Here is a 23,688-nt window from a genome sequence, read left to right on the forward strand (position 1 = left end):
TAATATTTAGCATTTTTCAGCTTATGGCACCATCAGAGAATCTTGGTTGGAAATGCTTCAGAAGAAGAGTTTGGTGTTTTACTTATAAGTCTTACTGTCAAGGATGTCGGAAGGGCAAGCCGTGGAATGACAAGGAGAGCAGTAAAGACCCTATGCGTAGCGGTAAAATGGGCAACACGGGTGTTAGCCCAGGCTCAGGGGGTCAGACGATGTCAGTAAGAAACCTATGGCCTCAGGCCATGGACAGGAGCGACCTGGTGCTAGGCGGGTCTCAGGACATCCATACCCTCAAAGCTGAGCCAGGAGCAGAGGAGACACACCGGAAAGACATGAATAATCACAGGGATCTAGGAACAGGACAGAAGTAGAGCACCCTCTAGGAGTAAAGGGGTGATATCTTACTTTATATTGTGCACAGCAGCGGAACTATTATGGCTTCAAAATGTGTTAAAATAATTCATGATGTCATAAATATCTTTTTATGACAGTAGAGATCAAAGTTAAGGAAAAGCATGTATTGATTGCTTAATTGTTCCTGTCTCATTCATTATTAAATGGAGTAATCAGAACAGAAAGAATGCTAGGCTATCATTATCGCATAATCAGAAAAAAATTACATGGTCTTTTATGGAATACCAATGTCTTAAGGAGTCTTAAAATCATGCTGAGTTAATAAGTGTGTCAAATGACAGGTAGAAGTTCTATGGTTGAACACACACAGTTGTTAAAGTATATAGCTGCAGATTTGTGAAAAAAACAAACAAACAAACATTTGTGGAATAAAGCTCCAGCCATCCATTTTCTAACAGCTTCATCAGGTTGTGGGGAAGTGGGAGCCTATCCAAGCAACCAACTGCACAAGGCAGGATACATCCTGGACTTATGATTTAAAGCCTTTATTTATGATTCTACATTTATGATAAAAAATATAAATAAACCTATAGGAAGGAATTTTACTATATACTTTGTTATTTGTCATGAAATATAAGACTGAATATTCATTTTGCCCTCACAGTCTTTTCAGATATAGTTTTCCCACCTCGCTTCTGCCTCGACTTTACTAGATTTGACTTTTATCCATTCTTGTAGCAGAAAATGAATAACACTGAGCATCTCATTCTATTACCACTTAGCCCACTTAATGTGGTGGAATAAGCTTATAGTCAGAGTTAAAGAAGTTGTCAAACCACTCTATATCTATTCACGCAGCTTAAGTGCAGTTTAATAATGGACAACAAAAAACAAACATAAATTCAGTTTTAAGAAAAAACATAGATTTAGATTAAAAACATCATATTATATATGTATATTTTTCCATTTTTTTTCAGCACTGTGTACAATATAAACTTGGCATTGACATAATGTATAAGGTTTAAGTTAATATAATGTTGCTTAACTTAGTATTGTATATTGTATGCCTTAGTGCCTGTCCCGTCAAATCTGGAAATTCTGTGATTCAAACATTCTCTTTTATTGTAAATGTTTACAAAAATAGAAAAATCTTAACATCTTGACATTCTCAAGAATTACATTTATTATATTTGCTAGAGAAAAAAAAAACTTCATACCTCTTACAGAGACTCAGGGTGCTGTCCTGATTACAGTCTAGAAAACTGACTGCTCCTTTGTTTACAACAGATGTTGATGTGGGTGCAGCTTAAACAGTATGGCCTAGAAAACTGTTTTACTTGAACAGTAGTGTATGGTATACTTATTTATTACCAACTGAAGAATACATATTTAATTTTCTGTGAAATTATGTATTTCATTCCACTGCGCTGAGAGGAGAAACATTGTTTCTACTTGTTTTGTTTTTGTTGTACAAAAAGTGTTTTTTTAAACACTTAACATTCAGTTTTACATTTGCTTTAATATGGTCCATGTGTCTCCTCTGTCTCTCTATGTAAATATAGTAAATATATGTAAATATATCCATGAATATCCACGTTTAATTTAATAATTGCAAACAGTAGTTTTGTTAGTTAATTTATTGACATGTGCCTGCTTGATTCCAGAATCTTAAGTCATGTTTATTTTTCAAACTTTTTAAATAGTACAGTAATCAGTTGGATAGGCTGTAACCATTTGTCTTTGGCTTTTCTATACAATGGAAACAGTTACTGCAAAGCCACATTTTGCTGAAAAAGATTAAGTGATTGAGGAAATGGGATCCTGGAGCATTCAGGCTGGAAAAGTATAGATCCTGCAGTTGAATCACTACAATAGCATTAAACTGGGGCACAGAAAGCTGTAAGCAATTGCTCGCCAAGTCTTTGTGGAAGCTCCCTCAGAAATCAGTTTATTAATTCCATTTCTGACCCTAATTTTATTATTAGCGGGGAGCAATGCCGTGCAAAATCAGCAACTTCGCAATATACCCTTTTAAGCTTGGACATTTTTAGCAAAAAGGCCATTTTCCTTCCCCACAAAAGTATAATCAATTCAATTTGAAAAGAAGGCAGATTTCTTTTGTATCCTTTTATTCATTATGAAGTCATGCTTCCAGCATCCATCTATGTTTGAAAGAATAAAAAAAGTACAGAAGGTTAAAACATGAGAGGATGGCAGTAGTTGCTATAGGGCATTGTATTGTCTTGCTACTGACAGTGAAATGCAATGGTTTGAATTATTTTTTTAACCTGGAAGCATAGCAGTTTATAGGCTGATGAAAACACACATTTACTTTATATAGAGTAAATGATATACTTGTATATTTTAATCCCAGAGGATCCTAAAGCGCTTTACATATAATTTAGGGGGGAACCAATCTCTAGAGTCCAAATAAACACCAAGCCCAATGCACGCTTCTCTGCTGTGGGGGTCTTCAGTGCTTTTGACAGACTCAGTTGAGCGTTTTAATTGCCAGTTTAGCAGTAGTTTTTTTTTTGCTATATTGTCATGACACTCTTGAAAAGAGTAACATCCCTGCTCTTTTCGAGAAATGCCCTGGGATTTTTTTATGACCACAGAGAGTCAGGATCTCTGCTTTATGTCTCATCTGAAAGACAGTGCCTTTTTTTTAACAGAATATAGTGTCCCCTTCATTACACTGAGGCATCAGGACCCTTACAGACCATAGGGTGAGCGCCCCCTACTGGCCCCACTAACCCTCCTTCCAGCAGCAACCATAGCTTTCCCTGGAGGTTTCCAGTCCAGGTACTGACCAGGCTCACACCTGCTGTGGTTCGGTGGGTTGCCAGTTTTGAGTTGCAGGGTGACATTACTACTGACTATGACTATTACATTTGAGGTCATATTCTCTTCATTGACACCTCTTTTCCACCTCAGTGTTCAGCAGTTCTCTGACCTCAACTTTACCAAAGTGATAAATTGTTTAAAACAAGTGACTGAAGATGAAAGACTATGAGTGTCATGTGTCCTGGAATCTCCTTTATCAGCTGGTTTTGACACATTATTGAATGACAAAAATACAGATGTGCAATGTAGAGACTTGCTGTATGAAACATTGTCCAAAAACTGATGGACTATGTGGCTTGTACGGCTGATGATGAGTTTCCCTGTACTGTTAGTTGTGGATGTTGTGGCTAATTCATTGGGATTGAAAGCCACAGGTTCATTTGTTGCTCTGTCTGTTTCAGGTTTCATCTACACAGGCGACGTGGTCCACAGAATGCTGACAGCCACCCAGTACATTGCTCCACTGATGGCAAACTTTGACCCAAGCGTCTCCAGGAATTCCACTGTTATTTATTTTGACAATGGTAAGATGATACTAGTTAGATTACTGAACTATATCCATTCTCTTTAAAATATACTGCATATGCAGAAAATGGGGAATGATGCGTATTTGTAAGGATAAGGGTTTCCTTCTGAAAGACAAAATAAAATATAGTGCCGTATTTGTAAATTAATATAGCAGATAAAACTAGATATGATATGATAAGGCACAGTTTATTCTTATCTTGTGTAACTCTCAGGTTAGACACAATCACAAAAACTTAACACACTTCATGGTGATAGCCAGAATCGCAATATTCTAACAGCACTTCATTTTCAAATGTTTTGGAACACTGACTGAGCTACAGTACAATGAATAAAGCATCCATTCAAAATCTGATGCTAAAATATACTGATCCATTCTAAAATACAGTATTAGGTGCAGAATCTGATGCTAAAATATTAGGTGCAGAATTTTTTAAACGTGAATCTTACTACAATGTGTTCTATATGGGTCATTTAGGATTCACAACAGACAATATATTTTCTGCACTTACAGTCTCTACACCTCAATTTCTTCTCCTTTTTTATAGTAGCAGTTGTCAAAAGTCCAACCAGTTATCCTGATATGTTATTGATAATGTTTCAGTACTTGACTTTTTTACTTATTAATTTGGTAACAAATCATTTTACTGTTTTTCATTAGTGTTTAATATGTATTCATCAGTGCCCATTACAGTACATCATACAGTATTAGTGTTCTTGAATTTTTCACAGACAGAGGCTGATGTTGCACAATGAGGCCAGTTTCCTACAGTAATTCACCCTGTATTTGTCATTAATTCGAACTATATTTGATGTTCAGCTGGCATTTGGATATGGTTACTATGTTCCTTTGGCTTTAATGTTTCAGGACCTACTGCTGATCCAGCCCGTACTCAGCTCTCCAGTAAATGCAGTGTGACCTGATTTATGAGCCCTTCTTACCCTCTTGGCTGGGCCTGTTTACACAGTAAAGCTGTCTTACTGGATTTTTCTCTTAACATTTACAGACACTTTGCAATGGGAATGATACTCTCATGTAGGTTTACTTCCTGGTCGTGACAGTATAAATTACACTGAGTAAACCTTGAAAAGGTCCGTGCCCCGTGTTCTTGAGTTACAGGCAAGTGATTTTCTATCTGAATTGATGTCAGTTCATTTTGTGGGTTTTTCTCACGAGAGTTTGAAGGTGTGGTGCTATTAACAAACCACCCACTGATGGTACAAGCACCAATCACCTAACAAATGCTTGTCTATGAAGAACTTGAACAAAGAACATACACAATATTGACCGGTCACAAACCTGCTATCAAGATTAAATATTCCCCTACACTCACCTACATAGTTCTAATAAGTGAACGGAAATAAACATACAGTTTTTATTGGGAGTTGTGCCATAACACCAGTGAATAAAAGCTAGGGAGTGGGATAGAGATGAATGCTTATTCATCTTTTATAAGTCCCCTGAAAGTTATCTTTTCATTCCTAAACAGACAGCTGCTGAATATTCAAAGGGGAACTGATAATTATAGTAGCAGTCCAACATGCTTTCCTTTTTCTGTGAATGCTGAACGACTGGTGAGGTGTGCATTTCTCTTCATATAGTATATCAATGATATGAGTGAAGAATGATTCTTTCACTGAGCTAGTAGTTGTTGGGTGATTCTAATTAAAATAAAATAAAAATAACAGTATGGCAGTGCCTCCAATATGATTATTTTACACATGTAATAGACATACAACTTATCCAATGTATTCTCCTTTTCCTTCCCTGAAATGGTCATATCAAAGTGATTTAGCATGTAAATTAAGCAGCTGAAAAATAAGGTCAATAAATACATTAATTTTGACTGAGAGACTGGGAGTGAGGAAAGACCCAAAAGAGAATGCAGTTCTTGGAATTCTCTGTGAACTCAATACATTTTAAGTAGCTACAGATATTTGAAGTTAACATAGTTGAGCTTTGGCAATGAACTTTGCACATACTGTTGAAATACTTGATAGGCAGTTATAATACAGATGTCCAATCACTAAGGAATTTGCAAAACATGAACCCACGTTTTGATCAGAACACTATACAACTCTCAATGGGTTTTATTAACATCCTTCTGCCTTTTACATTATGTACTTCAGCTCATATTTGAAGACTGATATTGCGCATGAAAAGGTTTCATTCTATATTGTTTCTTAGAATGATTCTTATCAAAGAAGATGCTTGCAATTCATGGTACTGTTTTAAATGCCCAAGATGCTACAGTACATACATCACCCAGTTTAGCTGTGATCCACTGTGACACAAGATATGTGTGATATACAGTATAGGATGTTCTCTCATAACTCTTTAATATAGTATGCAAATCTGTAGAAGTAACACTAACACTTTAGAATTATGTGAACCCCTGATTACATACTATAATTAGAATATGTGATCAGCACTGTTTTAGCTGAATCTCTTTTCCTGAGTTTTAATACATACTGTATGTACACCTCACACCACAGGTTGTAACACAGCAAGACCCAGTTGTTTTGGGGGATTTCTCCCCAACATACATAACATTATCACATTTATTTGCATTACACTATGATTTATGTACTTTTATACTTTCCAGTGAATTATTTTGTATTATTCTCATTTAGGTTCACAATCAGATCACCTTGGCATTTCTGTATTGGAAGCATTTTTATCTTAATCTGTCTTCTTGAAGTGAGCTCTCTTAATTCTGAACTGAACTTTCTAAGGTGCCATATTTTATTACATTCTGATTTTTTTTCTTAATAAGAATGAGAGCTTTTATTTAATTTTACCTTTCCAAACCCAAGGACGCTGTACATAGTGATAAGGAAAAACACAGAAGAGTACAACAAAAAGTAAAAGAAAAATGTATACAGGAACATATAGAAGAGAAAGTAGGGTGGTTAGACATAGATCCTGGTAAAAAGGTAAGTTTTGAGCTTAGATTTCAAGAGATTCAAATAATTTCCCTTTCAAAGATAAAGAAGAAAGGCATTCCAAATAAAGGAGCAGCAACAGAAAAGGCATGGTCATAATAATGTTTTTGAATTGTTCATATCTTTCATTAATTTGTGTATCTCACTGTCCTTCCATCCATCAAAACAGAATTCAATATGAATGAGAAAAAAAATATTAATTTTAACGTGAACCTTTCTTCTCAACCCATCTTGTTTATTTTTTACATCAGTATTTGCATCTCTTCATAAAGTACAACTGATTACTGCAGATAGAATGTTGAACTATCACTGATTGCTTACAGTCTGAGCAGAAACAGAAGTTTGTTTTGTTATTTTATCCTGTAACAGAGAGGCTGTCCTTCTGGGATGTTATTGTCAGGTTAAGCTTTGAAAAGAAACTACTGTAGGTGTGGCCAACAGATAATTTTTCTTCTTAAGTTTCTCTTTAAATGGGGTAAAAACTCAGGAGGAGTCTTCTGGTTAGTTCAGTCTGTTGGTTTGGTAAGTCAATTAGAGTGGATGTTTAAGTGGCTGGAATCGGCAACAAACTGAGTATTCAGGTTCAGCGCTTACCTGCAAGTCAGATAGACTCTCGGTTAGGGGTTGCTTATAAGTTGCAGTTATACTCAAGGAAAATGGCAAGAAAGGTTCCTCACAGCTTTGATACAGTCGACCCTCTGTGTGTACTGGTTTGGGCCAAAGATTAAATATTTTATTGTTATATTTGTATGATTATAAAAATATAATATTAAAATATTCTCTTTCTCAGTTTGCAAAACTTTCTTAGTACTGCTGTTCTGTTATAGATTCATTTGTTGTTCTAATCAGTTTTCCTTCTGTTTCAAGGCACGGCTCTGGTGGTTCAGTGGGACCATGTTCATCTACAAGACAACTACAGTTTGGGAAGTTTTACTTTCCAGGCTACACTGCACAGTGATGGGCGCATAGTTTTCGCTTACAAGGAGGTGAGTATTATGGCTTATATGTGGTGTCCTTCCCTCTTCTGAGTCCACTTGGTCTTGGGCTGGCATGCTTGTGATTGTGTGCAGTCATGTAGGGGCACTAAAAAACTTTAGATTTTTATATTGGTGAGGGAGTTGAAGTTTTGAATTAATTCATTCTCAAATAAACCATATGTGAAAAGGACTTTTTCAGTTCCTTTGTGAGCAGACTGTGTTAAATATGATCACCATGGAGACAAATTTTAATACGTTTTTAAAGACTTGCAATGAATTGGGAAATGCACGCTGCAGAGGGAATAATACAAAATCTAATGCATTTTTTATTATTTTTAAAATCCAGAATGCATTCATTATAATTTGCATTATGTTTCTTACAATAGCATATAACTATATTAGATATAAAGGAACAAGTAAAGGTTTATTCCATGCTGAAAAGAGAAGAAAAGAAACATAATGTTTTGGCTGTGGAACCTTCGTCAGGTCTGCAGTGAATTATGTGCATCAAAATTAACTGGTGCGTTGTCTAATCACAAAGCTATAGGAAACAATACTGACTTTTGACTTTGAAAACTGAGTTTGTGTGTATATGTAGTCAAAGGAAGCAGCTAAAAATAGTACTTTTTCCCTTAGTACGGTTCACCAGTTTTACATAGCTTTTAACCAGTATTTTGCTACATTACTATTTAGATTTCTCTGTTTCAGGTTACTTCTAAAAATATCTTGTTTTATATACTCATTCTTAAAGATTTGCCACATTTTAAGTTTTAAGATCTGTTGCTGCAACAGTAAGGATATACATTTTTTAATATTTAAAATTTAAAGAACTAGTGGGGTTAACTAGTGTCATGTGTGACCTTGACATACTGACACTGGTTCAATCTTTAATCTGTAGTGCATGAAAGGAATTTTTTAATATTCCTCTGCAGGTGTCTCACTGAAAACTAATTGTCAAAGTCTTTCCAAAGAGATTTAATGTATTTTAGGTAGCTCTAAGGAATGCTGATGCCCCGTTAGATTTTAGATCCTTCCCTTATTTAAACAAATTCGAAGTAAAATAGGAGTACTGAAATTTGTTCACAAGAACAAACTATTAAACAATAAAATTAAAATTAAAAACCACTCAAATGAATAACCTTAAACAATTTTTCACTTATTTACTAAACCTTTACTACAGTAATTGTCTTTTTTATGCACTGAATTGTAGTAAAATGTGGAAATAGTGACATTTCAAAAGATAAATATAAATCAATCATTTGTTTAAACTTTGAGCAATGGTTGTAAACATACAGTAGTGCTGTTCAATGCACCTTGTTCTTTGAATTTGATCTAGACAACTGCTGCAGACTACTGGTTGAATAACCACTATACTATGTTATAGTATATTGATAACATATAGATAGGTTATGATTTTTTAGTTCAAAAGCAGTTGAAAATAGCATGGTAGTGATAAAACCTCTAAATGTGCAATATTGGGAGCTTAAAGGCTGAATTCACCTATAAATTATTTTTTTCCAAAAAGCCAATGTAAGATTAGAGGAAAAGCAATTATTAATTAAATGTAAACTCTGTTTTTGTAATAAAAGTATTAATGAAAATATATACTTGAGAGTTATACATGGTGAAAAGATCTATGCCAACTCTGGCAAGAAACACTATTACTACTGCACACCCTAAAAATACAACATATGATTAAATTCAGTGGAAATGTCTAAGAGCACTGGATAGAATGAAAGGTCAGAGCTAACTGTGGTCTCTGTAGGGTTAAGCAAACTTGACATTACCCCGAACAAGAATAAGCTGTCTATTTCAGGCTTATCCTGAGCAATGCTGGGTGAGCTGGAAACATCAAGGTAAAAAGCCAAGAATATGTTAGTGTCTACAGTGGGGACTTGATCCCAGTTCCCCATCAACTCTCCAGCTGAGTCTCCAGAGCCCTAACCACTACTGTCTGATACCCCTGAAAACAACTTTCAACTGGAGGCATGTTTAACTTATGTACTAATAATGCTGTACCATACTGTATGTGTTTCAGGAAGTCATACCATTGTAATTTCCAGTCTTGGAAAGCATCCGTTTTGTTTATGTATTAATCCAGTTCTTAACTAGATGGGTCTCTTTATGCTCTCATTATGTTCTCTCTCAGATTCCAGTTATGGTAACACAGATAAGCTCGGTAAATCACCCTGTCAAAGTGGGACTTTCAGATGCATTTGTGGTTGTCCACAGGATCCAGCAAATACCCAGTAAGTAGAAAATGCTTCCAACTCTTAAAATATAATTTTATATGGATCTTTCACTCTGCTCTATCATCAGATTTCCACAATTAAGTTCTAAAACAAGCTTTTTAATTTTTACATTTATGCAGATATTGTGATTGTCATGGTACATCCTACTAACCTAAATTATTATTATTCTATTAATAAAAATGTTATTGTGTTTAAAATTTACAACACTTAGGTACACTGTTTTAATAATACTCTTTACTTTAAGTACCTCAACTTTTTGGGGACTTTACACCAAAGCTTTATAGTAAAGCAATCAAACAAAAAAGATATGTATAAATTAATGCAGTAAGATGAAAATAATTAAAAGTTTTTAAGTATGAAAGTGACTTATAAGACAGGTTTTAAAAGTGCTGATTGGCTTGAAAGATCTGACACTTGCAAAAACCTTGCAGAGTGGAAACTAGGTGTACTAGATAAGGTGTTATCAGTTCAGTGAATTCACGATTATGGTACTGTATGTAGACAAGAGCCAAATCATTCAAGCCCTTAAAACCATTCAAGCAGCAGTATTTTGAATTTTAATCTAAATCCACAGGGAGAAGGTATTAGGAATTTAAAATGGTTGATTTTATTCTCATGCATTTTAGATGGTCTGCATCAGCATGCATTGCTTTCAAATAACCTTGCTTGGAAAAACATGTATTCATTTTTCTGCATCAGACTGGGAGAGATGTGTTCAGATACAGTGTTAAAAAGAAGAACAAAATAGACCGTCACAGCACTGCAAAAATGAGCTTCGGCAACTTTAAGATACCTGACCTGATACATAACCTGGACTAATTCCAGGACCATCAATTATCAAATACATTTGCAAAGTTCATGAGGAGAGATAGTCAGCATAAATTTGATCATGTCAAATTATAACATTATAACATTATCTAAGCGGTGTGAATGCTTGAGTAAAGCTAGGGGTCATATGAACATAAATTTGGGCATCTTAGAAATGAAAGCTGTTGTCATATCTAGGGAGTTTTTAGCACATTGGTAACTAACATATTGATACTAAAAAAACTCCAGCTAGAACAGAGCCCTGATGGACACTGTATAGTTTCTCTATAGTGAAGAATAATGACTGATTTGGGGTTCGACACTGGACCCGATTGACTTAAGAGCCAGTGGGAGTTCAGCATTCCTCTTGTTGCAGTAAAAAGGGAGGGGGAGAGCAATGGGCTGGGCTTCCTGGTAGCATGTCGTCGAATATACTATAAAGAGAACATTCAGGTATGAACTGCTGGCTCAAGTCAATCATGTATATTTAGTACATCCACATCGTACAGTAATGTGTGTTTATGGGCTATAGAAAGAATATATTAAGTCCTCAGTGGATAGATATTTCATATTTTCCTAATTGCTTCTTGATTTGGCAAAGTGAAGATTTCAACTTCAGGCGGCTGGGGCTGGAGAATGCTGGAGTTGTTGTGCTTTGTGCTAGTGGAACTCCATTACAGACAGTATTGGGAATGCTGAAACTGCAGATTCTTTTAAGTGCAAACTTAAGATCCTTTTAATTGAATTTGCTTGTGTGTGTTATTTAACAGGAGTATATTTTCTCACATGTTTTGTTCTCATGCCTCTTTTGAAAGTCAAAATTGATAGCATTATTCAGGTTCTAGAAACATGTTCCAGTTTTATTGACATACAATATAAATTGAAGTAGTTCAGGTGGGTAGCTGCCTCAGCATGCATAGGCTGCAAAGAAACAAGTAAAAGGTTTGGACCACAGAGATGAGAGAGATGGGCCTCACTGGGAAAAGCATAGCAACACTTAATTCTGTCTTATTAATAAGCATTGCCACTATACGTTAGACTAAACTCCCCTAGCAAGTTCCAAAGGTAATCAGGATCTAACCCATTATTGCACTCTCTCCTTCCTACTGTATATGTAAGCAGAAAAGCCTTAAAATACAATCTATATTTCACAGGAACAGTTTGATTAGGGTTATTAGATCAGGGGTTATATGACAGGGTATGTGTGAAGTTTAGTGAGCACACAAGCTGCAAATTGTGGATATACTGTGGTGCCACAGTTTAAGTAAGGCATTCAATTCTAATTTCTCTTGCCACAGACGTATCAAATAATGGTACTGCTCTTCATTGTGCAGTTGGGGAATGTATTGTTAGACCTGTTTTCTGTGGAGCTTTGCACTCTTCAAACAGTTACAAGGATTTTTATCAAGTACTGTAACATTTTCTCAGTGGGCTGAGCTATAAGATGTGACTAGTTTCAGGGGAAAAGATTTTCTTTGGACACCACTGGAAATGAATTGAAGCTTTAAAAATGATACATCTTACTATGGGCTGTGCATTCATTCTGTGTGCTTTCCTCTCCCCTTGGACCCATTCCAATGCAGTGTGTCCCAAATCACCAACCTGCAGCATGGAATTTTTTAAGGTTAACTGGATTGAATTTATTTTGTAGTCCCAAAAGGAAGAAAAAAGTTAAGAAAGTACAAATTGAACAAACTCCACTTTTTTATTGAATTTTATTCCTGTTTCAAGACAACAGGCTGTTCTATAACATTTACATTTTTTCTTCTACATAATGCTGTTCAAAAATGACTTGGTGAAATATTAAAAGTGCTCAGAGTAGTGTGATTTAAATTTTAAATGTAGAGACTTGCATTAATTTGTAGATTAAGAGATACAGACGAAAAAGAGAGTATCTTATCTTCTCCACCTTGCAGTTTCTGGTATTGGAAGCTATTGTTCGCATTTATTTTGGAACTATAAGTTATTTTTGTTTTAGGCAACCCATTATTAGTATTGACAGTTACTAATTACAGCAAGTAGAAGTTAAATATTTGGATTTCACAAAACATATTTAATTATGTATCTACACATATTTGTTTATGGGAATCATCTTCTTATCCATGCCAAATATGAAATGGTTAACGTTTCTTTTAATGACTAGCCTTGTGAAAATTGTTTTTACACAGAGTGAAATTCATATTTAAGTGTGGTAGATAAGACAATATTAATGTAGTGCAGAAACATGTTCATATTCATGTTTGAAGCCTCTGGTGCCTATTTCAAATGTTATTAATTTTTTTTTAGATAATTAAGCAGAAAATAATTTGGAAAATAATAATTTCTGATAACCTCATCTGTGGGTACATTGGAAAGAATTTGCTTTTCATAAACATTTTATGCTGCATATATTATATATATACACTTTTCTGTATTTGTTTAAATATGGTTGCTGAAAGGTAATAATTTGAGTAATACAAACATGCATAGGCTTAAAGGAGGTTTCTAGGGCAGGAAAAAAGAGAGTACATAGCAGAGACTTGAAATTCTGTAACCCTCTCCCTAGAGCAATTGAAAAAAACAACATAACCTTGGAATTTAGTTTGAGTCATCCATAGTGCTCATAAAAATTCTGTCCCTTTCTTTCAAATTTTCTTCTCTGAAATGTCATACTCCTAACATTAGTGTAAACACTGACAGGAATTCAGATCAGCTCCCTAATACTTATGATGAACCTCAATAACATATTGATTGCTGCATCAGTTCATTTTCTCTGATTCTTCTTTTGAAATTCCACAACACCATAACCCACAGCTTTCTCAGACTGAATTTCCTTTATAAGGGAAAATGGACAGATCAGCAGGACAGCAAGGACTTTTCAAAGGACAAGCTAAACGTTTTTGAATGGTTTTGTACAATGACCCAAACAATACTAATGAAATTTCTCTCAAATTCCATCAGTGGAAATAAAGAGCATTTTTACAGTCTAGATGTTAAGAACTGTTCCTCCCTTTCAGTCTTGGGACAGCAACCATGTAACATAGAAATAAAAATATATACTGTATACTGTATATCTTCCCTTAGTTTTAGAATACGAAAACTAAATTAATAAATCATAACTGCAATAAATTCATAGAATTTCTAGCAACTCTTATAATTGCCATTAACAACGGCAAAAACATTAATCAAAAGGGGATCCTTGCAGCGTATGTCCACTGTTAAAAGAAATATAGGATGATAAAAATACATGCATTTCTGATGCCAGCAGCTACATCACCCTGCAAGCCCACTGTGATTAAGCAGGTGTGAGCCTGGTCGGTACCTGGATTGGAATCCTCTTGGGAAAGCTAACGTTGCTGCTGGAAGACGTATTAGTGGGACTAGTAGAGCTCACCCTGCAGTCTGTGTGGGTTCTAAATGCCTCAGTACAGAGATGTAAAACTGTAAAAAAGCGCCATCCTTTGGATGTGACGTAAAACCAATGTCCTTACTCTCTGTGGTCATCAAAAATCCCAGGGTATTTCTCAAAAAGACTAGGGATATTATCACAACAAGGCCAAATTGCACATTGGCATTTACCAATTATGGCCACCTAATAATCCCCATTTATAAATTTGCTCTATCACCTGTTCTCCTCCCCACTTTATATAATTGTTTTTTTTGGTTATTTGGTCAAATAACTTACATTTGCACTCATTTATGCATCTGGGGTATTTAAATCAATCAAATGAAGTACTTTACTCAAGGCTTCAATCGCAGTGCCTCACCCAGGTCCTGATCCTACAATAACAAGTTCAGAGCCTTGACCACTACCCCACACACTGTAATTGTGTAATTGCTAATACTGTTTTATATAAGGTTAATACACTGTTTCACTTCTGTCTTAATCCCTAAAGAAAACAATCATTTTTGCATTCCCACAGTTTTTCATTCTTTCAGTTTTAACCTATTTACAGAATACTATGTCTCTTCCTACCAGTGTTTTCTCCTGCTGCAAAAAGGAGCATGAGGAGAAAATAAACTACAGTGTAAGTTATGAGGCAATTTGGCCCATCTAGTTCATGGGCTTTCTAGTAACAAATTGATGTGAGGATCTCATTGTCACGGATGTCGGACAGGACGAACCGTGGAATGGCAGGAGAGCGAAAAGACGGGGGTTAGCCGGGGCTCAGCTGTTCAGGAAATGCCATATAGAAACCTATGCCCTCAGGTAGCGGACATGGGCCTACCTGGTGCTAGGCGGGTCTTAGGACATCCGAACGTCAATGCTGAACCAAGGCAGAATGAGAGACCCGGAAATATATAGCCCCAGAGAGAGAGAAACACTGGAAGGACAGCAAAGAACCGGAAATGAGAGACAGGACAGAGAAGGAGCGCCCTCTGGCTGCAGAGGGCGTGACACTCATCCAGTCATATTCTTGAAAGAAGCCAAGGTGTCCGTTTTGACGCCAAGGCTGGTGGTTGTTCCAGACACCAACAACCCTTTGTGAAAAAGTGCATAATTTCTTTTCAAATGCACATTTCATTTGCGTCCTCTGGATCATACTTTATTATTTGTTCTGGAAATATCCATTCACTCGAGAGTTGAGGAGTTTTAGTCTTCCATGTTAAGGATTAAAAGTTCTGGTTCTTTCTCATAGAACACTTTCTATGTTCTATGTTTGTATGGTTCTATGATCGACATTCCTTCAAGCCTGGGAAGACATTTAATGCCTCTTCTCTTGACTGCTAACAGACTATAAATATAATTTTTATAATGTGGTGACAATTGTAACAGAATATCTCTAAATTAAAATGTATTACTTTTAACTACATATACTAATGAAGTAGTTCAGGTGGGTAGCTGTGTCAGCATGCGTAGGCTGCAATAGAACAAGTAATAGGTTTATTCAATGCTGAAAAGAGAAGAAAGAAAACACAACGTTTCAGCTGTGGAGCCTTCTTCGGGTGTAAGAAAGATAGGCCAGTCAGCAAAGATAATATAGCTTGGGAAATCAAAAGCCAGGAGAGAGGAGGGGGTGGGAGCAGGATAGAGGCAGAGTGGCCAATCAAGTGGTGCGAGATCGAGAGAGGTGAGGAGAGGTGTGAAACGAAACCTAAAAATGACAAGAGAGAAGTACAAGAAAACAAGTCTGTCATTGAGAGAAGAGTGTGAACCAAGTTTCAGGATAATTTTGGTTTCTGATGTCTTTCTGGTAGGAGTTAAGAAACCCTACTTTGAGAACACAGATGAAGAGATCAGTATGATCATGGCCATCAGAGGTGAAATGAGAAACGATGTTCTTGGAGAAATCTTTCATCCTCACAGCCCTAACATGTTCTCTGATGCAGTCTCTGAGTCTCCTAATATATATCCTTCACATATCATATATGTACATTTATTCATATATATCATATATGTATGTATATTCATATACTGTACGTGTTGACACTCCTGATCGTGCCGATTACATTGTTATTTTGTCCATGCAGCTTGACATGCAGCTCAAGTCTGTGAGGAATGATAAATCCAGAAGCCACTGGTCATCCTCTAATTGGCATATTCACCATGTTTAGATGACTTGAGAAACTCTTTGATTTCAGGCATCAGCTGTCTGAACCTTGCCAAAAATGTTTGTTTTTGAAATCTCCAAACAGCAAGTCAGAAGCCTCAGCAAACTCTTTTTTACTTCTCGATCCCTTAAGGACTTCTTGTACTTATCCAGGACGGTGCTCACACGGATCGATGCGATGATTACCGCTTTCCCTCTTGTATTAGGCCTCGTGAAAACCGACTGCTGCTAGTTGAGATTTTAATTTTTGTAACTCACTTTTAGCGGGAAAGACTGCATCATACGTTTTGTATGCAGTTTTGAAATTTCGTTCTATATTTCACGTAGACACTACGTGAAATATATCATGCTCCCAATAATATATCATGCTCCCAATAATCATGCTCCCATTCCTTGTGGTAACGGTAAGTTTTCGGATTCTTTACTTCATTATTTTCGCTCAAACAGTACAACTCAAATAGGCTATCAAACTGATCAAACTGATTGCTTATCAAACAATTTGTCACGGCCAGTCTGTTTCACTCCACTATGCACTGTAGCAAATGTGGGGTTCGTGCGGCAATAACCAAGAGAACGTTCTTGGGCAGTACACACAACACTCTTACAAACCAAGCCAGCGCTCAGGGAAGAGACTCTTTCAACCCATTCGACAAGGGTTAAACACACACAAGGGCAGTCAAATGTATGGCATTATATGCACAGATCTGAATGATTTTTAGGCTATTGAAAAAAGTAAATAGTCAAATAGCCCATTTATTTTTTTGCCAAACATTCTTGCGATCTATCAACTGGCAAGCACTCTAGTCGATCGCGATCAACTGGTTGGGCACCCCTGCTTTACATATACTAATGTTGGTTTTGCCTTGATATTGCATTGCCACGTTATCCAGAGGAAAACAATGAAGTGTGAACGTATTTTATGTACTGTAGGCTTTTCAAGCTCAGTGTTTCCCATTTTATATTTGTAGTAACATGCAACACTCTGCACTTGTCCACATTAAATGTCATGCTTCAACTGCTTGCTCAGACTTGAATTTTAGTATTTTTGAAGTTGGATTGCTTCTTCCAAAGGGTTTGGTAATCCTCCTTTTTTTGGTATCATCTGTGAACAGGACTAGTTTGCTGACTTTATCAGAATATATAGCAGATCGCTGATACAAATTAAGAAGGGCAGTGGTCCTAACACAAATCCCTGTAGTACTCTACTAATTATATAACTCCAGTTTTAGCATTCAACCCTTATCAGTACTTTTTGTTTTATATCAATTTACAAGCTAACTAAGAATTAAAGGATGATCTGGGGTGTATTATGTTATATTAGTGTCACCAGTTTGTATGAGACTGGTATTTGCAAAACCTGGGAAGATATTACGGTAGCTGATCAGTCCTACATTTTACACGGTGGAGACTAACAATTTTCCATTAACCAAATGCTGACTGATAAGACCAATGTGGAATCCATAGACTTTTGGGCAGGTTGTGCACAATTCGGTCATGGTGTTCTCTTTTCGATGTCCTCCCTGACCCGCAACCCTGAATTGGATAAAGGGTTTAGAAAATAGACGGATGGGTCTCGATGACTGGAAAGAGCATAAAAGCACATAAGGTGTTCAATTAGGTTAATGCCATTAAAAAATTGTAATATTATTGTTAGATGGAATCACTAACGAAAATGCTGGCCTGCCATTGTTCTCTGATTAGTGCTTAGTAAATTCTAAAGACAAGGAGAAATTGCATTTCAGTGAAAAAAGATTTGATAAAATAGTAATATTTTATTACACTGTAAGAAATAAAATACAAAATAAGAAGAATTTAAATTTCAAATATAAAATGTATACTTCAAATTTCAATTCAAATCTAAAAATATGCAAAGAATGAGTTACACACTTGCACACAAAAAAACAGGTATAATATCAGACAGCAAAACGGGTCCCTTTCTTTACTGTATTTTCATCTTCAAAATGTACAGTAATTGTTTTTTTTTCCCAGCCAAAGCAAGCAGAAATCTACCATTCAAAAATATAATTTAGAATGGTAACCAAAATCACTCACTTGTGCAATGGGTGATAAATTAGAAAGATATAAAAACGACAGATTGCCAGGGTGACCAGTATCATTCTGTGTTCCCAACACATAAGCAGCCCCAACAGAGAAAACCACGAGAATATTTTTCACTGTTTGCAGCACTGACAGCCTGCCCCTGCTTCTGTTTCATGCTTCATATGTAGCATTATGGACAACAGTCATAAATCTGTTTCCTGGCATTTTATAAATTGCTCTATCTCTGCAATTTTTTTTCTACATCTTTAAAAAGAGAATATTGTCATACAGTACATTGTTTCTGTCACCTGTTTTAATATAAATTTTGGAGACAACAATTCCTATTTTCATTTTTTTTAAAAGATTTTTTATATTTTTGTTTTATTATTTGTTTTCTATATTTGAAATTCTAAACCTGCTGTTGCTACTCAACTGGGGTTATCACAGCTCTCTTATCCACATGTGAAGGAGGGATAACTAAGTACTTGTTTTACACACTGTGACCTCCATGGTACATTACAGGGGAGTTAGTGTCATTTGGCGCTGTTAATGCAGCTCTTACTGACTTTCTGTCTTGTTCAGGGGCTGCTCTGTGGCACCCAAACGGTCATAGAGGTCACTGATGCACAGAGGCCAAGAATGCCCGGGGTGGCTGACGCCCACTCTAGAGTAGCAGCACTTCAGACAGATGCGTGCCTGGACACAGCTTGCTGAATGCATAGCTCAGTTTGTTTGGTGATGTCTGGGTAGTAGGATTGAACCTGCTTTCTGAATGTGTGCTTCTTCTGTTTGAGCTACTGTATGCAGGAGCCCATTATTTACCTGCCATTCATACCACAAAACTGGTTTTGGGGTAATTCTAACATCTGACCAGTGTACAGTAGCTGACAGATTTTATAAAATAGTGTCCTCTAATTCTGTTACACATATAGATTTTTAATGTGTTTTAATATGATCCTTCCATCCATCTGTTCTAGCCTATCCCAGCAAACAACAGGTGCAAGACAGGATACACCAAGGATGAGACGGCAGTCCATTGCAGAAACACACACACTCACAACAGGGTCAGTTTTCCCAGAAGCCAAATAACCTATTATAATGCTTTTGGACTGTGGAAGCAAACAGGAGTACCTGGTACCTGGATTAAACCCACACACATACAGTGACAACATACAAACTCCACTCAGATAGCACCCCAAGTCTGGAATTGAACCCAGTGCCCCAGCATTGCAAGGTAGCAATGCTGCCCACTCCACCACTGTGCCGCCCCTTTTTAATATGTTTTACTAAAATTTCTTTCATACATGACTCCTCAATGAACCATCTAATAAAAACCTACATCTGAAGACAGGGTAGCTATAAGGGTAGCTGGTTGTGACAGAGCTTGACTGTGCTCAGCAGTTTTCACAGGTGTGAGTTTGATAGGTCCTGCCAGGATTGGGTTGAATGAGTCTTGGATTGCAGATCTTCCACTTAAAGAACTGACATTCGGACTGAATTAAGAAGTGGGTAATTAGCCCATTGTCACCTGGGAAGGAATTCTGTATTTTTGAATATGCGAGAGAAAAGAAACAAATTGGAAGCAATCTTTGAGGATAGCCATATAGGGTTTTTGGCTCCCTGATGTCAGTGCAGGTTGGAAACCTGGGATAGCGAGTGGTAACCCTGAATGAGGGCATAAAAGCAGAAAATAATACGTATGTAATACGTACAATGGAAAGCTGGGGACAGTGAAGTTAGAATGCAACACCATTTTGTTTTGTTAAAAAATATCAGTTAACATTACTGTATCTATACAAATATATGCTGTCTATATACAGTACATTACATTAGTGACTCATCTTGTGTGAAGAGAATACTGGTGTATCATCATAAACTAATTAACTAATTAACTCAATATCCAGTTCCAAAATGGATGTTTTGTGTGCAAAAAAACCCAGCAAATATCTTTTGTCCCAAATCTGCCTGCCCCAGTTTTCTCTCGGGACCTCTTGTCCTACTTTCACCATTTACTCAAGCTTCATGTACAGTACAGCACGATTTCTTTTCTCTTTTCAACAGATGTTCGCAGAAGGACAATCTATGAGTATCACCGCGTGGAGCTTCCCAAGACAAAAATCACAAACCTCTCTGCCGTCGAGATGTTGCCCCTTCCCAGTAAGTTCGTATGGGATGTTTTCAGAGCATAGCTTAGCCAGACAGCAGCAGCTTATGGAAGTGGCTGTTTCATGAAATTAAGTTGAATCAGTATTATTAGTTTCCAAATTATTTGCCACACCAATGCTCTTATTCCAGTGCCAAACGATCATTTACATTTAATATGAAATTCTTCTTTGCTTTCCCCCTCAGCGTGCCTCCAGTTCACAAGCTGCGGCCCTTGTGTCACATCAGAAATTGGCTTCAACTGTACCTGGTGTAACAAGCTCCAAAGGTAAAGGTTTAAAGCGACAGGTTATATATGCATTTCTTACATTTTCTTTCAGGTGTACTCATAATGTATTGCATGTAGACACACTCTGTTTTTTTGTTTTCCTTACCATCAGAATAATAACCTTCAACTATTAAATCTGCCTTGAGGTATAATTCAAACTACAGTACCATGTACAGTATGGTCTTCATATCTGCAAATGTAACATTCGTAAGTGTGCTTATTTGCGGTTCAGTCTGGCTGACGAGGTCTCATATGGAAGAAGAGCAGAGTGGGATAAGCTGACAGAAGACACAACTTGCAGATTGACTACAACTGATTGACTATCATTTTCAAATTAGCAATGGAACAGACTAGGATCCTGAAATGAATCTAGCTAGTGAATAAGCTTCTGCCTGCCGCCTGACCATGTACCTGCAACCTAGCATCTGCATCTCAGCGTGGTCTTGTGTGCAAGCTTCATGTTTATTTTAACTGATTACTTTAAATTTGCAATTACTGTTGTTTCTTTTAGTTGATCAATGCTGTTAACATTAACTGAAAGCCAGTACATTAGTACATCTTATAAGCAAGGGTTACGTATATATTTTATAACCTTATATAACTTTTATCTTAAAACCATGCTGTATTGCAGTACATTATGTGATGGTATAGGTGTGCATTTGGTAATATTTGAAATTTTGCTATGCACTATTGTTCTCTGCACTGAACCCTCACAAATGTCAAAACTATACTGTAATAATAGCATAATTGTGTAGTCAGTAGTTCTGAGTACAAGTAGTGACAGAATTTGCAGCATTGTATATTTAATATTTCAAGAACCATGTATCCATGCTTATTAAACATACAATCACTGTAGCAAGCAGTAAATTAGTGGACCTTGCAAGTTTACGGATTTACATAGATATCTATAGCTGTCAGTTTGTCTATAACTAGGGAGGAGTGTAACATAGTTGTGTGCACATCCTTGACAATAACTAAGTGAAAGTTTTCTTTAAGTACTATAAGAGACCATTATGCCGGCTATTTTGTGCAGGTGCACTTTTTGTTTCTTTGTTGAGTTGGGAAAGATGGTCTTGTTTGAGTTCTACTGTTGTAAGAAATCTTCAGATAAAAGCTGTGTGGACTGTCTTGTTTTTGTGTTACGACTGACTAGGAGAGATATGGCTTTTGAAAGTAAGCTGTTTGAACAACTGGCTCTATTATAAAACTGCCCATTTGTTAATCCTTACTGAACCCCAAAAGCTCTATTCATCCTTCTCAACTCTAGACATAGAGTCCAAAATTTATTTTCTCTTTGGCACAAAGCAAACAATAAGACTTATTTTGAACAAGACATTGTTTTACTTGTTATCTATTATTCAAAGCATTGTGGATTTTATTTCCGAAATGAAAGATTTAGAAGACCGTGGAATGTTATCACTAGACTTTTTCATTTTCTTCTAACAGTACCTATAGAAAAACAAACAGGCGTATGTGAACTGTCTCTCTTATCACAGGACTATGGTATTTGAAAGATTAATTCAAGTTTTTGTGATTTCATTTTCACCTTTGAAAAGTTTCCATCAGGATTAACATCCACAGGAAATTTGTTTAATAGAAATTTGATGCTTTCATTTTAAAGCAGATAGAATACATACAAAAGTAAAGCTGAAAATTACTATGGATAGACTGAAATTAAGAAATGCCATATTAGAAGGAATTGCAATGTTTAGGTACAGTAAATCAGAGGAAAGTTTCTGACAGTATGAAGCTTGTCATGGCATCCATTTCCTATACATGCAGAGTTCAGTGCATTTTAAATTAAGGAGAGTCTATGAACAGCAGCAGCAGTACCTGTGTCAAGGTTAGTGGTTTTCTAAAAAATAATATAATAATTATTGACAATATTATAATGAACAATAAATAAATCGGATTCCAAAAAGATTAACTACAGAATATCTTCTTTTTTTGTTTTAGCTTAATTGGGCAAATATAAAGTCAAATCAATCAGGATCTCTGAGTTAATCAAGTGTCAAAAACATTTCGCATAACAAAACCGTGAAGGAAGCAGACCTTAAATTTAGATCGGATATCTCTGTAGGTGTCCGAACAGTTCAATGAAATAAGCTGCAATACAGTCAGGCAGACAGATTTTAAATTCTTCAAGCAAAATTAGCTCTTTAAGGTTTGTCAAAATCAGATTATTTGCAAGCAGTGCTTGACTTTTGATTTTTGACACAAGGTTTGATTGTTTTTATCATTTCAAAACTTTGAATACTATGCCTCAGAGCCTCATCTTGACATGCATGTGTAAAGTAGAGTTAACAGCTTCTGTTTTAAAAGGTTTTGAATTTGTGTTAAGATTTGTATCTGTCGTAACTGTTAATACAATGATGAATATAATTGAAGTTATACTGTTTAAAGTTTAAGCTTTTAAAGTCATACAATGTCTACGTTAGGCAGGGACATGGTGCTGTTTCTTATTTTTAATTTTCTTCCCACTTTCACCTTGCCATAACTATAGAGAGGATGTAGTACATTTAGGGGCCTGTTCAGGATCTTTGATCTGTTTTGTGGAGCTGATATTTTATCTGGGTTCACGCATGCTGCACTTGGCGTTGTTTTAGTTTGTGGTGGTCCTTTGTATTACACGTATTACGGTAATACAGTTTGTATTACAGGTAATTGTGGTGTCCATCATGGCTTTCAGTTTAGATTACTTTATTCTGTACCCGACTTTGGAGCAGTTTGAGAAATGTTGCCAGAGAGATGTTTAATCAATAGCGGGTTTTAGTCTCTCGGCTTACTGGGGGTCTATCAGATGTTAAATTAAGGAAGGAGACAACCCCCACCCCCAGACAGACAAACTCTGATAACAAAGCCGCTTATAACAGCAAGGTGATTTTCTGCTCAATTAAATGAGAGCTACAATACAATTAGAAAGATTTTAAATGATTTAAGCGACTTTAACTGTTTGTCAAATTCACCTACTGTACTTTGTG

General features: G+C 36.2%; 1 protein-coding gene across 1 annotated transcript in view; it reads left to right on the top strand.

The window, feature by feature from the left end:
- Positions 1–23,688, top strand: part of plxdc2b (plexin domain containing 2b) — a 215,615-nt gene that overhangs the window by 145,164 nt on the left and 46,763 nt on the right. The window contains exons 5-9 of the mRNA XM_015354546.2: positions 3,600–3,722; positions 7,537–7,655; positions 9,796–9,895; positions 20,338–20,433; positions 20,626–20,707. Coding sequence (XP_015210032.1) covers positions 3,600–3,722; positions 7,537–7,655; positions 9,796–9,895; positions 20,338–20,433; positions 20,626–20,707 — 520 coding nt within the window. The remainder of the gene's footprint in view (positions 1–3,599; positions 3,723–7,536; positions 7,656–9,795; positions 9,896–20,337; positions 20,434–20,625; positions 20,708–23,688) is intronic.

Source organism: Lepisosteus oculatus, chromosome 6 (genome assembly GCF_040954835.1).
Source record: "Lepisosteus oculatus isolate fLepOcu1 chromosome 6, fLepOcu1.hap2, whole genome shotgun sequence".
In the NCBI taxonomy this organism is placed as follows: domain Eukaryota; kingdom Metazoa; phylum Chordata; class Actinopteri; order Semionotiformes; family Lepisosteidae; genus Lepisosteus; species Lepisosteus oculatus.